Consider the following 15,962-nt stretch of genomic DNA (forward strand, 5'->3'; position numbering starts at 1 on the left):
ATCGAAAAGCTTAATATTTCTTTAAATAAATAAAAAAGGGATAGTTTTCTAAATTCGCCCATCCGATCATTTCAGGTAGCATACAATTAGCAAGAAAAAAACAAACAGAACAAGGCAAATCAAAGACTGAGTTTTAAAACTCCCCAACATACCACCGCAACCATATAAAACAAAAAACGATAAACCAACATCCCCCCTCCCTTCATAGACTATATATAGATGTTCACGATCCTTTACCAGAAATCATTATCGTTGGCGCACAATGTGTTCAACAGATGTCCTCCGTGTAGGGACATAACAATCAATCGCTGAGACGCGACACAAGACGTATTGACAACTATTTCTCTTTGTATAGAAGATCTTCTATCAGCTTCAGTGTACGGTACACAGAGGTTAGTTCTCAATGATGTAAATACAGTCTACTTTGACTATACTGCTTTAAAGGTACAGCTTTTGTGTTTTTAGGAATCTCTGTGTCTGTTAAAAATCTGGATTATGTTTTAGGTTCAGTGGATTTTTGGTTTGTTATTTCTCTAGTAAGTTTATTTGATCTTTAGGTAATATTATATATATATATATATATATATATATATATATATATATATATATATATATATATATATATATATATATATATACGTTTAGTAGATTTAATTGCAGATAAATAGCTTCTACAACATACATTATTATGTTACATGTTAATTGAGCGTAATATAGTATAGTAGGAAAGTGTTGCGATCGTTGGTATATTTTACTTAAAGAGACACAAAAGTTACACTTTGTTTAGAATTTGTTTAGAAAGGGAGAGTAACAGTTGCAATCGAATGACGGTGGGGGCAAAACGTATGCATAGAGTTAACTTCATAATGGTCTTTACACGAGTGCGTTCAGGGGAATGATCTTTATTATAGACTGGTAAATGAACTTTAGTGTGTCGAATGATCTTTTATGAGGACTAGGAAATTATCTGTACCATCAACTAGCGAATTATGGGTACTATAGATCCTACCCAGTATTAAATTGTGTGCTCTCGTAACCCTATACAATATACAACTTACAACAAGTTACGTAAATGCTGACCGACATTTGTCGATTATTCATACCCATGTATTTCTGTTGGTAAATTCACGTGAACACAAATAAATAAAAATGACCTACATCTTATCATTACCTTAACATAGACCTACATCTTATCATTACCTTAACATAGACCTACATATTACCATAACCTAAACTAAGCATTGACCTACATATTACCATAACCTAAACTAAACATAGACCTACATATTATCATTACCTTAACATAGACATACATACTACCATAACCTAAACTAAACATTGACCTACATATTACCATAACCTAAACTAAACATTGACCTACATATTACCATAACCTAAACTAAACATTGACCTACATATTACCAGTGTTTCTTCCAGACTTTTTTCTCCGGGGCGGGGGGGGGGAGGACTTGAAATTTTCGGGGGGAGGGGGGGGGGCGGTAGACTTTCTTCGGGGGGGGGGGGGCGAACACTATTAAAAGTATATATTTTCTATATAAATTATATAAATTTCATTTCGTTCGGGGGGCGGTAAAAAAACTGGAAGAAACTCTGCATCTTACCATAACCTAAACTAAACTTCAATCTGCACCAAGCTATTACCCACATTAACTCGAAAAACTACCTAAAAAGAACTCTAGCCTTAAATGTTTTCCAAGTCAACCGTGACCAGCGTTTAATGCCAGATTTAGTCTAGACCCTCCCTCTCCCATTCAGCTCATTAACTACCTCCTAATGCACATAACCACAACATTGAGATCTCCCACAAGACCGTTAAGGTAAGCTTTATCGAAATTTTTACATTTAAAAAAAGTCGCTACGGGCAAACACGCGAGTATTTCAAGCAACATATTGTGGTAATGTTAAAACATAAAACCTATATCAGGCACGACTCTTTCAAATGTATTTAATCCATGAACACGAACTATTTTTTTTTAGATTTGAAGAAGTTTTAAAGATCTTATAGAGTGCACACAAAAAAAACAGAAAGAGGAAGGGTGAGTGGGTTTTCATTTTGTTATATTGTGTTATACGGCTAGTGTGGGTGGTTTTTCATTGTGTTATACGGCTAGTGTGGGTGGTTTTTCATTTTGTTATATTGTGTTATACGGCTAGTGTGGGTGGTTTTTCATTTTGTTATATTGTGTTATACGGCTAGTGTGGGTGGTTTTTCATTGTGTTATACAATGGCTCCTCGTGATACGAATTTAACTCGTTCTGTAACAATGCTTTATGAAGAATAGTTCGTATTTCAAAGCAATTATCCCCATTATCCCAGCTCACAAAATGCAACCCCTGAAGTTTTTGCTACGAATTTATAATAAGAAAAATGTATTTATAAATAACAAATATTGTACCTAACCAATAAAGGAGAATGTAAAAATATAAACTTGTATTATAAAGTGTATATTCTTAAGAAATCAGCTGACTTGAGCTTACTGAAGATGTTGGTGTAGGTGTAGGGTGGAGGAACATTACTTCGTTCACTTACTCTCTACACTGTCGAGGCTAAACTCTTTCGGGCACTTGATTCACTTAGTCGCTTTACTTTTATAGCTACACGTTATCACTAAACTTCACGGAACGCTAACTAGATTTCACTGAACATCGTTGAACTTAAATGCTACCGAATAATTTATTTTTACTTTCTTTACATTTTCCTGACTTCTTTTCTCTTTATTTGTCTCTTCCTTTTTTTCGTCACGTTTTACTCACTTTCACATGAAGGTCGCTTAAAACAAAACCTATGTCGTCGTCTTCCCCCCCCCCCCTTTTTCACCTTTCAAAATGTTGCGGGAATGAGACAAATGTCATTACATTGCTACGATGCACGGTTGCAACTTTTTCGGGGTGTTTTGTTTTCCCATGAACTGTAAACCCCGTGGATTACGGTTGCTCGTATCTTAAATTTTGCTCGTAACTCAAAGCAGAAAATAAAATCGCTCTCTAAGCTGTTCGTATCGTTAAAAAAAACTAGTATATCGAGGTAATCGTATGTCGAGACACTCGTATGTCGAGGTACTCGTATGTCGAGACACTCGTATGTCGAGGTACCAGTGTATTGTGTTATCTCGGGGAGGGTGCTGGATCCAAAGTTTCTTCCAGGCATCTCTTCGCCCCCCCCCCCCCTCCCGAACGAAATGAAATTTATATAATTTATATAGAAAATGTATACTTTTAACAGTGTCCGCCCCCCCCCCCCCCGAACATTTCAAGTGACCCCCTGGAGAAAAAAGTCTGGAAGAAACACTGGCTGGATCAGACAGGAGTTATAAAACAATGCATTTGATTTCCCTTGATCTTATTTTGTCCAAAATTTCAGCTCTTATAATAATTTCTGGACACACAGACTCCGCTGGCTTAGATATTTCTTAAAACTTAGTGTAGACACGTACGATGTAAACTACAACATTTTTTAGTACCAAATAGTACCGTTGTTTCCAGTGACGGGGTCATTTAACTATTATAATAATATAAAGGATTGCGGTCTATTCAAATGATAAAAATTCTGTCATACATTTTAATGTAACATTACCCCTGCACGATCTCCTAAGGATAGCTTTATACAATTGTACAAAAGAAGCTTTAGTAACAACAAAAAAATGAACACACTTTAGGGAACTTCAGAAGGCAAACGGGGACTTCGTATGGTATGTAGGGTTGGATTCTTGCCTTTTCCAGTTCGATGATCCTATCGTATAGCTCGACGCTGCATAATAGAACTCGTCGGCCCGACTTAGTAGATTCTATGGATAGCCTCCTCTTTGATGAATGTAAAGAGTAGATTAAACATGACAGACCTCGAGTTAAGTTGTTACAGGCTGATGCATGCGTCGACTTAGTGGCGGAACTTATCAAAATAAGGCTCCCCAGCAAAGATGTTCCAGGCCCATATATACATATATATATATATATATATATATATATATATATATATATATATATATATATATATATATATATATATATATATATATATACACACATTCTAAACTATTTCCTAATTTAGCAATTTAATCTATTCATTGCCAAAGATTTCCATTATAAAAAGAACAAAGCAAATAAATTAAGGCGCAAACAGATTTAGCGCCTAAAATGATTTAGCTTAAATTTTTATTTTATTTTATTACTGTCGAAAATCCTTAAAAAAGTGAAAAAAATAATGAAACCTCAAATCTAACTTGTAAGTCAATAGTATATTATTAAATATGGAAGCTTAATGTTTGTAATGGTTGCATGTTTATTTTATCACAATGTTTTTTTTTTGTTTGTTTTTTTTAAGTTAATTTTGAATTAGTTCCTTTTTAATCTCCCTTTGATATGCGTTATTAAAATAATGAGAAGAATAACATTTTCTAAAATGTGCTTAGTACAAAAATATATTACGTTTAAATTATTGATAACAACTAAGACGCCGACAGGGTAGAAAATATAATTTAAAAAAAAAAATAGTCCCTTTTTTTCAAAACTGGCCAACTTTATTTTTCAAGGTCTTTATGTTCAGTTCTCATGCATACATATGTATAGATTGGCATTATGAAAAGGACCCACTGGGGGTAAAACTGAGCCCACGTTATAAAGCGGAGACCACAAAGTCCTTTCCACAAAAAAAACCCAGTTTGTAAAAAAAAAACATTCCATAATTTCCCCCTCTTCGATTAGCTCTATATAAATGAGTCTTATGAGCCCCAATTCAACATTTTGAAGAATGTTATGTTCCTCAATAATCGGCTGTTTTAAAGTGTTTTATGGGCCCGTATTAAACATTTTAAAGGATGTTATGCTCCTCAATAATCGGCTGTTTTAAAGTGTTTTATGGGCCCGTATTAAACATTTTAAAGGATGTTATGCTCCTCAATAATCGGCTGTTTAAAAGTGTTTTATGGGCCCGTATTAAACATTTTGAATGATGTTATGCTCCTCAATAATCGGCTGTTTAAAAGTGTTTTATGGGCCCCTATTAAACATTTTGAATGATGTTTCCTCCATTTCTATTTATACAACAGCAATAAGTTGCGGACGTAGTTTACCTATCTTTCAGACTGCAGCTGATGTAGTGGGTTTTTTTTGTCTACGCTGACAGCCAGTACAATTGACAATAGAATGATTACCATTGCAGTCTGTTGTTTTTTTTCGTGCAAAAAACAAAATCGAGATTTTTACAAATCTCCCAAACAGCCTGAAATTCCCCCCCCCCCCCCCCACTACCTCCAACAAGGCAGGGTTTGGTGGCCTGGTAGTTCTGCCTTTGCATTGAGTGCCGGGTTCGGGACGTTTAGACAATTATTTAACACGTTTTTATTAACTCAGCTTCGCGTTTGTGTGTTTGTTGTTAAAATTGACATCGAAAATTAGCCCACTTCTGATTGCTCTATAGATCTGAAATTTGGCATGCAGGTTACTTTCGCCTAACAATTTCAGATGCAATCATAAAAACTAGCAATTAGAGACCGTAATTAGCTTAATTTAATTACGCCCCAAGGACCATAAAATTGAGGACATGATTTCTAAAGATACCGACAAGACTGGAGGCTTATTGACACAGTTACTTCGGCCCCAATCGATGTGAGCGCGCTGGCCGTGATCGTATAGTGGTTAGTACTTCGCGTTGTGGCCGCGACAACCCAGGTTCGAATCCTGGTCGCTCAAGATTTTTAGTCCGTGTATTTATAAACACTTTTTTAAAAACCACGTTTTTCATGTGTAGCAACGGACTAAAAAGAAGAAAATAAAATACTTAAAAAAAAACTTTTTAAAAAACCACGTTTTTTATGTGTAGCAACGGACTAAAAAGGAGAACGGACTCGGTAACACATTGTTAACGGTGACACGGTTGGTACGCTGGGCATGCTAAAATACACATAAACACGTTTTTCCTTAACTCAGCTTCGCGTTTATTTGTTTGTTTATGGGAGATTTGATCACGTGATTCGTGAGTAGATCTCCACGCCAGCAACGTAAATTACACCCTTTCTCTGTTTAAAGCGTATCGGTCGCTCAAGATTTTTTTAGTCCGTGTATTTAAAAACACTTAGTCAAGTCATACTTAATCAAGTGATTAGATAAAGTAGAAAATAAACTATATAAAAAACTTTTTAAAAACCACGTTTTTCATGTGTAGCAACGGACTAAAAAGGAGAAAATAAAATACTTAAAAAAACTTTTTAAAAAACCACGTTTTTCTTGTGGACTAAAAAGTAGAAAATAACTATTTACATACATTTGATGACAAAAAACGTGGGTACGTTCACCATCAAATTTCCCGACCCATCTGTCCGACCCACGTTTTTTGTCATCAAATGTATGTAAATAGTTATTTTCTACTTTTTAGTCCACAAGAAAAACGTGGTTTTTTAAAAAGTTTTTTTTAAGTATTTTATTTTAAGCTTTGGAGTGTGTGGTGTGCACGAAAGAGAGTTGTAAAAACCTGGGATTACATTTTCAAACACCAATTAAAACGCCAACTGACGTTGTAAATCCTTGAAAAAAAAACAACAACGAATGACGCCATTAATTGCTCGTGATATCGCGTGAATAATTTAATTTTAAAAAAGTAAAACGTGGATCATTAATTCAGGTATGTAGCATATACCTTACACTTTTGAAAAAAAACTAAACTGTCGAAAACAGTTGTTTTAAGTCTCACCCGTCACGTATTGGTTCACAACCCACCAGTGGCGTAGCGAGGTCTTTCAACTTTCGATATGCACCCCCCTCAGACTTTCGATTTGCACCCCACCCCTCAAACTTTCGATTTGCACCTCTTAAAACACTATTTAACACTCGAATTAATCACTTAATTAAGTGGAATTATCATTTTTCTCTATATATTTTGCTATTTTTTGCCTTGGTGTCACCCCCCCCCCCTAAATGGTGTCACCCGGTGCGGTCCGCCCCCCCCCTTGCTACGCCTCTGCACCCTACCCCTACCACAAAAACAAACAAATTATTTTAAGTTAACATAGATCACGCCAGCTTCCTTATTTAAATCAGAGCTAGTTAATTTGATAAAAAACTCTAATGTATTCACAAACTACACACAATAAATTGCACCTGCTTAAGATAACCAAAATAACAAAATTATTTACAACTTATTTATACATCAGTTCAGTGATTATTATATTCACAGGATCTACATTTTAAAACTACGCCGATGTTTTGAAAAAACTTTGGTGGTGCGTCGCTCAAAGTTTCTATTACTTCACAGACATGCGCAGACAAGTTCAGCGCATGTTTAGACTTTAACAACTTCAACAAATATAAAGACTTTAACCACCTTCACACACAAAAGACGTATTCCATATCAACACATAAATGTTTAGTATGTATTAAATCCGCGTTAAACACATGCAAATTGTAAATCTAAAAAAGAAATTTGCCGTTAGTTAACCCCCCCCCCCCACGATTTATTTTGTGGTGACTTTTAAGTCCTTTACCGCCGGCACATGTATGCCACCTGCCTGGTCGTTTGATCTGCTTTAGATCTGCTATTGATTGTTTAAGTCACGTGATCAGCTATTGCCCTAAGATATAGTGTGTGAGCCTTCTGATTCAACCAGTAGAAGGGGACCTAATACAGCGACAAGACGTGGTGATATACATACATATATGTGTTTTTCTTCGCGCTTATTTGAAGGATGTTAGTGTTTGTTTTAACTGGTCGCTGAACACTTATCATTAGGTCTTAATTAGCGAAGGTTTGTAATCTGGACTTAGGTCTTAATTAGCGAAGGTTTGTAATCTGGATATTGGACAGGACTTAGGACTTATTATGTTTGAATTTATGGACTGGACTTGTTATTAAGACTTACCCACGGATTTATCATTAGACTTATCCACGTATTTATCATTAGACTTACTCACGTATTTATCATTAGACTTATCCACGGATTTATCATTAGACTTATCCACTGATTTATCATTAGACTTATCCACGTATTTATCGTTAGACTTATCCACGTATTTATCTTTAGACTTATCCACGAAACTTATCATTAGACTTATCCTCGGATTTATCATGAGGTCTTATTTAGCGAAGGTTTGTAGTTTTTTTTTTCTTTTGACAGGACTTGTTGTCAGGACTTATCAAATATAGTTGACTTTCTAGACAAGAGTTTTATAATGTTGACTTTAATGATTGAAGTATTGTTAACTTTATAGACAGAGAAATTAACAGTAGGACTTCACATATGGGGCTCAGCTTTCCTTCTATAGACTTTGCCCACCCAAAACAAACTATAAGGCAGCAGTTGTTTGATTTTGGAGTTATCATAACCTCATTTTGAGAGATTTTTATCCCTAGCTGAGCCTCATCTACCCTGGAATTCGAACCCGGTACTTTTGGAGATAACATTCATACGCTAACACGCTTGACCATGCCGTCCCATGTGTCCATTACTGTATTCTATTCCAAATATATTACCACTGTCCAATGTCTTCAATTACTTTATATCAGTAGATCAGGTTTTAGGCAAACTTATATCTTTATGGATTGTTTTATTATCTTCAGGTTGTACAAAGAATCGAATAGATTTGTTTTATCGATCTTAGCCAAGGGCTGAAGGTAATTATTTGAATAAAAATCTTATATTTCTATTTAATGCTTTAGACGTGTCTCTAGTGTCTAAAATTCTCACACAATACTTCCCTATGTCTAGACTGCAACAGGCTTTTAATTAGTATAAACTTGTAATTGAATGGCTGAAATTAACAAGGGGCTCCTGTTCAACCAAGCGGAACGTGCTAATTTGTTCAGCCTCGTCTTCAACAACGGAGTTAATAATATTTAACTTGGAGAACAGGGTGAACTACTTGCTAATATTCAGGTTGTATAAACCAAATTTGTATTGACGGGAGTAGCTCTAGCATTCGTGTACAGTTTGAAATGCTTTTTTAGTTTTGGTAAAGGGATTGGAGTCAACTCAGCACTAATTAGTGCCCAAATCTTGGTGCTGTCCATACTACACCTTAATGTTGCACATAATCTTTTCAGTGTGCAAACCACACTATCCCTTCATAGTGTGCTAACCGCACAATCTTTTCATAGGGTGCTAACTACTCAATCCCTTCATAGGGTGCTAACTACTCAATCCCTTCATAGGGTGCTAACTACACAATCCCTGCAAGGTGCTACATAATGCTCTAATATTGGTGATATGAAAGAAACACGTGAATGTTAGATCAGAAACGATACTTTATGTTTCATAGTACAGTATTGTTATATCAGTGTATTAATACTGATCATTCACATGTTTCTGTATACAAAAAGTAAGTTATAGTTGATAATTCACAAGTGTCTCTACAGCTAGTGTGTTAAAACTGATAGTTCACAAATACATGTAAACAAAGTTAGTGTTGAAATTAATAGTTCACAAGTAGATCTAACTATATAATTAGTTCGTGTTAAAATTGATACTTCACAAGTACCTGTAAATGTAGATAATGTGTTAAAATTGATAGTTCATAAGTAGATCTAACTATATAAATAGTTCGTGTGTTCAAATTGATACTTCACGAGTACTTGTAAATATAGCTAACTAGGCATACTGCCTAGCTTCGCTTAGGTTTTCAAAATAATTGAGGAATTGAATAATTAATTAATAGGTGATTGGCTGCTATCTTAAATTCATAGGGACTAAATTTATACAGAGGAGTAATTTGATGCTACTAAAATTTTGAAGGAATATTCGCAAACTTATTACTCGTACGGTTATTAGAACTGCAAGGGGTTTCTGAATAGTATCAATCAAATATTATAATAAATTACTTTTACAATTAATTTTTACAATATCAGTACAATGCAAAACTTAATTTATAACAAAATATTTATTTAAAACAATGCTATACTCTATGATTTTTGTTTTTTTCTTGAAAAGAGAATACAAAATATTTAAAAATTATTACATTAAAAAGTTACTTCCCCTGTTCATAGACCAAATGACCAAATCTCGTATAATGAGAATTTAACTCGCGGTCACTTTTTAGCACTCGTCGAGGGCTTTGAGTGAAACCGACAGTTTTCCCTAAAGGTCAAGCCCTATACCTAAGAGCATGCAAAAAATTAGCCAGATGTAAAGACTGTAAAAGCCCTCAAATCCGTTTTGAAATGACCCTCTGTTTTTCCCATAAAATACAAAGATTATATAGGGAAATACGACTGGTCAGTTTTGACCCATTTAACGAATTTTCCCGGACATGGCGAGTTTTTTGTGACACCCCAAGGCGTTCTCCTACCACCTCACAAAATTTCAAGGGGGGTCGTCGGAGGAAATTATTTTTCGTAATAGAGCTCATATAAAGAGAATTTCACTCGCAGTCACTTTTGAGCCCTCGTCGAGGGCTTTGAGTGAAACCAACAGTTTTCCCTAAAGGTCAAGCCCTTTACCTAAGAGCATGCAAAAAATTAGCCAGATGTAAAGACGGTAAGTGCCCTCAAATCCGTTTTGAAATGACCCTCTGTTTTTCCCATAAAATACAAAGATTATATAGGGAAATACGACTGGTCAGTTTTGACCCATTTAACGAATTTTCCCGGACATGGCGAGTTTTTTATGACACCCCAAGGCGTTCTCCTACCACCTCACAAAATTTCAAGGGGGGTCGTCGGAGGAAATTTTTTTTCGTAATAGAGCTCATATAAAGAGAATTTCACTCGCGGTCACTTTTTAGCCCTCGTCGGGGGCTTTGAGTGAAACCGACAGTTTTTCCTAAAGGTCAAGCCATTTACCTAAGAGCATGCAAAAAATTAGCCAGATGTAAAGACGGTAAGTGCCATCAAATCCGTTTTGAAATGACCCTCTGTTTTTCCCTTAAAATACAAAGATTATATAGGGAAATACGACTGGTCAGTTTTGACCCATTTAACGAATTTTCCCGGACATGGCGAGTTTTTTGTGACACCCCAAGGCGTTCTCCTACCACCTCACAAAATTTCAAGGGGGGTCGTCGGAGGAATTTGTTTTTCGTAATAGAGCTCATATAAAGAGAATTTCACTCGCGGTCACTTTTTAGCCCTCGTCGAGGGCTTTGAGTGAAACCGACAGTTTTTCCTAAAGGTCAAGCCATTTACCTAAGAGCATGCAAAAAATTAGCCAGATGTAAAGACGGTAAGTGCCCTCAAATCCGTTTTGAAATGACCCTCTGTTTTTCCCATAAAATACAAAGATTATATAGGGAAATACGACTGGTCAGTTTTGACCCATTTAACGAATTTTCCCGGACATGGCGAGTTTTTTGTGACACCCCAAGGCGTTCTCCTACCACCTCACAAAATTTCAAGGGGGGTCGTCGGAGGAAATTATTTTTCGTAATAGAGCTCATATAAAGAGAATTTCACTCGCGGTCACTTTTGAGCCCTCGTCGAGGGCTTTGAGTGAAACCAACAGTTTTCCCTAAAGGTCAAGCCCTTTACCTAAGAGCATGCAAAAAATTAGCCAGATGTAAAGACGGTAAGTGCCCTCAAATCCGTTTTGAAATGACCCTCTGTTTTTCCCATAAAATACAAAGATTATATAGGGAAATACGACTGGTCAGTTTTGACCCATTTAACGAATTTTCCCGGACATGGCGAGTTTTTTGTGACACCCCAAGGCGTTCTCCTACCACCTCACAAAATTTCAAGGGGGGTCGTCGGAGGAAATTATTTTTCGTAATAGAGCTCATATAAAGAGAATTTCACTCGCGGTCACTTTTGAGCCCTCGTCGAGGGCTTTGAGTGAAACCAACAGTTTTCCCTAAAGGTCAAGCCCTTTACCTAAGAGCATGCAAAAAATTAGCCAGATGTAAAGACGGTAAGTGCCCTCAAATCCGTTTTGAAATGACCCTCTGTTTTTCCCATAAAATACAAAGATTATATAGGGAAATACGACTGGTCAGTTTTGACCCATTTAACGAATTTTCCCGGACATGGCGAGTTTTTTATGACATCCCAAGGCGTTCTCCTACCACCTCACAAAATTTCAAGGGGGGTCGTCGGAGGAAATTTTTTTTCGTAATAGAGCTCATATAAAGAGAATTTCACTCGCGCTCACTTTTTAGCCCTCGTCGGGGGCTTTGAGTGAAACCGACAGTTTTTCCTAAAGGTCAAGCCATTTACCTAAGAGCATGCAAAAAATTAGCCAGATGTAAAGACGGTAAGTGCCATCAAATCCGTTTTGAAATGACCCTCTGTTTTTCCCTTAAAATACAAAGATTATATAGGGAAATACGACTGGTCAGTTTTGACCCATTTAACGAATTTTCCCGGACATGGCGAGTTTTTTGTGACACCCCAAGGCGTTCTCCTACCACCTCACAAAATTTCAAGGGGGGTCGTCGGAGGAATTTGTTTTTCGTAATAGAGCTCATATAAAGAGAATTTCACTCGCGGTCACTTTTTAGCCCTCGTCGAGGGCTTTGAGTGAAACCAACAGTTTTACCTAAAGGTCAAGCCATTTACCTAAGAGCATGCAAAAAATTAGCCAGATGTAAAGACTGTAAGTGCCATCAAATCCGTTTTGAAATGACCCTCTGTTTTTCCCATAAAATACAAAGATTATATAGGGAAATACGACTGGTCAGTTTTGACCCATTTAACGAATTTTCCCGGACATGGCGAGTTTTTTGTGACACCCCGAGGCGTTCTCCTATCACCTCACAAAATTTCATGTGGGGTCGTCGGAGGAAATTTTTTTCGTAATATAGCCCATATAGGGCGCCGGTCAGTCGAGGTCAGTTTTGACCCCCCTCTCCGTCGACTTTTCGGCCAACCGTCACCGGCCCTCGTGTTGTATCGCCCCAAGGCACCATCGTGCCAAATTTGACGCGCCTGCGGCGCCGGGAAGTGCCCTATCGGGCACTTGACCACTTTGCTTTATATATATAGATGTATTAAAATTGATACTTCGCTAGTAACTGTAAATATAGTTAATGTATTAAAATATGATACTTCACAAGTACCTGTATTTTCACCAGTACCAGCCTTTTTTTATTTACCTAGTTCTACAGCACGAGATTACATCTGACCTTCACATCGTTGTCTACCTTTGCGTGTTTGTTTTCCCCAGATGAAAAGGCTGACGCTGGGGGTAGTCCTGGCCTGTATCGTCTGCCTGGCCTGTGTCCTCAACTTCGTCCACATCACCATACTCGTCCGACCACGGTGGGGTGACTCCCCCTTCGTCCTTAGCTCGTCTTTCTATCAGAGCAATGAGCAAGGACAGATCCTCCTGGAAAACAGGAGATGGTTACCAAACAAGACAACTTCCGGTGTTATTTATAACTTCCCGTCGTCTAAAAATAGAACGAGTTCATTGACTGTTGAAGAAATTGAGCTAACTCGATTAAGACAAGTGAATCCATCGTCTAAAAATAGCACGAGTTCATTGACTATTCATGAAATTGAGCTAACACGATTACGACAAGTAAATTTGCATCAATATTTAATCGCACCCGATCGCTCACTGCCATTAAATTTTAGTTCAGAGGCGGTTTCGAGTGGAGGTAAAAATGTTTTCACGGTGCAGAACCAAGTTCAGTACCATCCGTTCCCGTTCAAAGAAAGGGCCGACAACCCATTCTACAAGTCCAGGTTCGAGTCTTATCTCCCCTTTGTGAAAAATTCATTCTTTGAAGGGAAGGAGACAGATGACTCCAGGGACATTAAGAAGAAAAAAATTATACTTTGGTGGGAGCAAAAATCTGGAGTGTTGCCGAATAATGAGCTGACACCATTAAGGGTGTGTCCAGATTTTCCATGCTTGATGACATCAGACAGACGGTTTACTGGCAACAGCAGTGTCATTATAGTGAACTGTAAGTAATTGTATGGATAGAACAACACTTTTTAAACAGTTTAGCATCTTTATTTAGTGTTTAATTTTTTATTTTTTTTTATTTCCACAAACCGAAATATAACATGAAATAACACGAAGACTTTTTGCTGAAATCTAGCACATATACACATATATTTACATACAAACACGCACACACAAATAACACATGGAATATTCATACCTAATACAACATACCTAATGCGTTTTTGCAATAATAGCAACTAGAACAATACTTAATATCGGCGTTTATTCATCCATTCATCTGCATGGGTTTCTTTGACTTAAGGCACAATTCCGCATGGTCTATGAGGTAGAGCGCTATGCTGCCAACCCGAAGGTTTTGAATTCATATCCGGGTCCAAGTCATTGAGTTCATCCAGCTCTGATAGGTACCTAACACATGTTAGGGAAAGTAAAGTTGGCTGGGCAAAGTGCTGACCACACTTTCCATTCATATGCCGAGGTCAAGAAACAAATGAACTCTACTTCATCAGTCCAGTTGATCGCTAGGTCTAAAGAAGATTCTTTATATATATATATATATATATATATATATATATATATATATATATATATATATATATATATATATATGTATATATATATATTGTATATCTTATATATCTTACAACTATAAAGCTGTACTAATGCCGCCATGATTACCATTTCAGCACGCTATGTACTGAAAGAGAACCCACCGGAACTCAAACCTCACCAGGTTTTGGTCCACTACCAGACCGACCCACCCGTTCCATCCGAGTTCTGGATCCACGGCAACCTCTTCACCAACACCAGCCGCTGGCAGCACGTCTTCAACTGGACCATGTCCTACAGGCACGACTCCGACGTGCCGGTACCGTACGGGCGGGTGCTGAAACTCCAGGAACCACGGGTCCGGAACTACAGCGAGATCCTGGCGTCAAAGACTGGCCTGGTGGCGGCGATTATCACCCGGTGCAGCACGGGTTCGAAACTTGAAGAGTACGTCCGTGAGCTACGGGACAACATCCCTGTGGATGTATACGGATCGTGTGGTTTGTTTCATTGCCCTAGAAATAACCACAGTAACTGTCTTGACTTCATCAGCAAAAAGTACAAATTCTACCTCAGTTTTGAAGATCATCTATGCAAAGATTATATAACTGAAAAATTCTTTCGGTATTTTGACAAGGATTTGATACTTATCGCCAGGGCTGGGGCGTCTTTTACTGGCGTCGCCCCACCTGGGGTGTTTATCAACACGGCAGGGTTTAAATCCCCCGCGGATTTAGCGGAGAGGATTTCATACCTTGACGCTCACGACGACGAGTACGTGAAAATGTTGGAGGAAAAGGACAGGTACGCAGCCGTGTTTGAGGACTACCCCCTCCAGGGGTTCAGGCCGACCTTCCTGGAGTTCCGGTACGAGGCGGTGCCGGTCTGCGAGCTGTGCCGGCGGGCGTGGAATTTGGACAAGTACGCCAAGGTGGTGCCGGATATACGGGCGTGGTTCGGTAACCATGACTACCAGTGTCGTTCCCCAGAGGATTTAGATGAGAGGTATTTTTAAATAAAAACGGGAGGGTAGGTAAGACGTGGCCTTAAAGTCGTGAGTTCATTTCCTGAAATTGGCTCCGTTAGAAACCGAAAGCTGCTGAGCATACCGTGGCCATTATATCAGTTTATCTGCATGTGTCAACGGAACATATAGCACTCCACATATCCTACTTGCTTCTGAAACTGACCGCAACAATTGTAGAATTGTCTATACTGGACTACCGCTCAGACTTTGAAGTCGAACAAACTATCGGGAAATGAATTATGGGTATTATATTTTTTATATTTGTTGCATCTGTTCAGGGAACATCTTGTTACATTACACATACTATGACTCAATCCACAGGGTTAGTTAACATGTTATGTACACTGTCTATCAATTAATGTTCTAATTAAACGCAAGTGAGCTGTTCATATGCTAATTATTTAAATTAGCCTTATATTTTGGTAGAATATTTTTACCAAATCTTAGTTCGAAAATGTTTTTGTTCGTGATTTAAAAACAGGCAACTAACAATATACGCTGCCGTCCGTAAAAATTGCTATGCATTTTTA

General features: G+C 37.5%; 1 protein-coding gene across 1 annotated transcript; it reads left to right on the plus strand.

The window, feature by feature from the left end:
* Window positions 1-267: 267 nt before the first annotated feature.
* Window positions 268-15,421, plus strand: LOC131954426 (alpha-(1,3)-fucosyltransferase fut-1-like). Its single transcript, XM_059318094.1, has 3 exons — window positions 268-444; window positions 13,104-13,851; window positions 14,543-15,421. Exons 2-3 carry the CDS (start codon window positions 13,104-13,106, stop codon window positions 15,418-15,420), a joined length of 1,626 nt encoding a protein of 541 aa, XP_059174077.1. The 5' UTR covers window positions 268-444; the 3' UTR covers window position 15,421.
* Window positions 15,422-15,962: the final 541 nt, after the last annotated feature.

Source organism: Physella acuta, unplaced genomic scaffold (assembly GCF_028476545.2).
Source record: "Physella acuta isolate Inbredline_101_S28 unplaced genomic scaffold, ASM2847654v3 ptg000997l, whole genome shotgun sequence".
Taxonomy (NCBI): domain Eukaryota; kingdom Metazoa; phylum Mollusca; class Gastropoda; family Physidae; genus Physella; species Physella acuta.

Bases quoted from the DNA above. Each gene is read 5' to 3' on its own strand.
- LOC131954426 (XM_059318094.1), top strand. From the start codon at position 13,104: ATGAAAAGGCTGACGCTGGGGGTAGTCCTGGCCTGTATCGTCTGCCTG. The intron at 13,852-14,542 runs GTAAGTAATTGT...TTACCATTTCAG, and splicing joins CAGTGTCATTATAGTGAACT to CACGCTATGTACTGAAAGAG.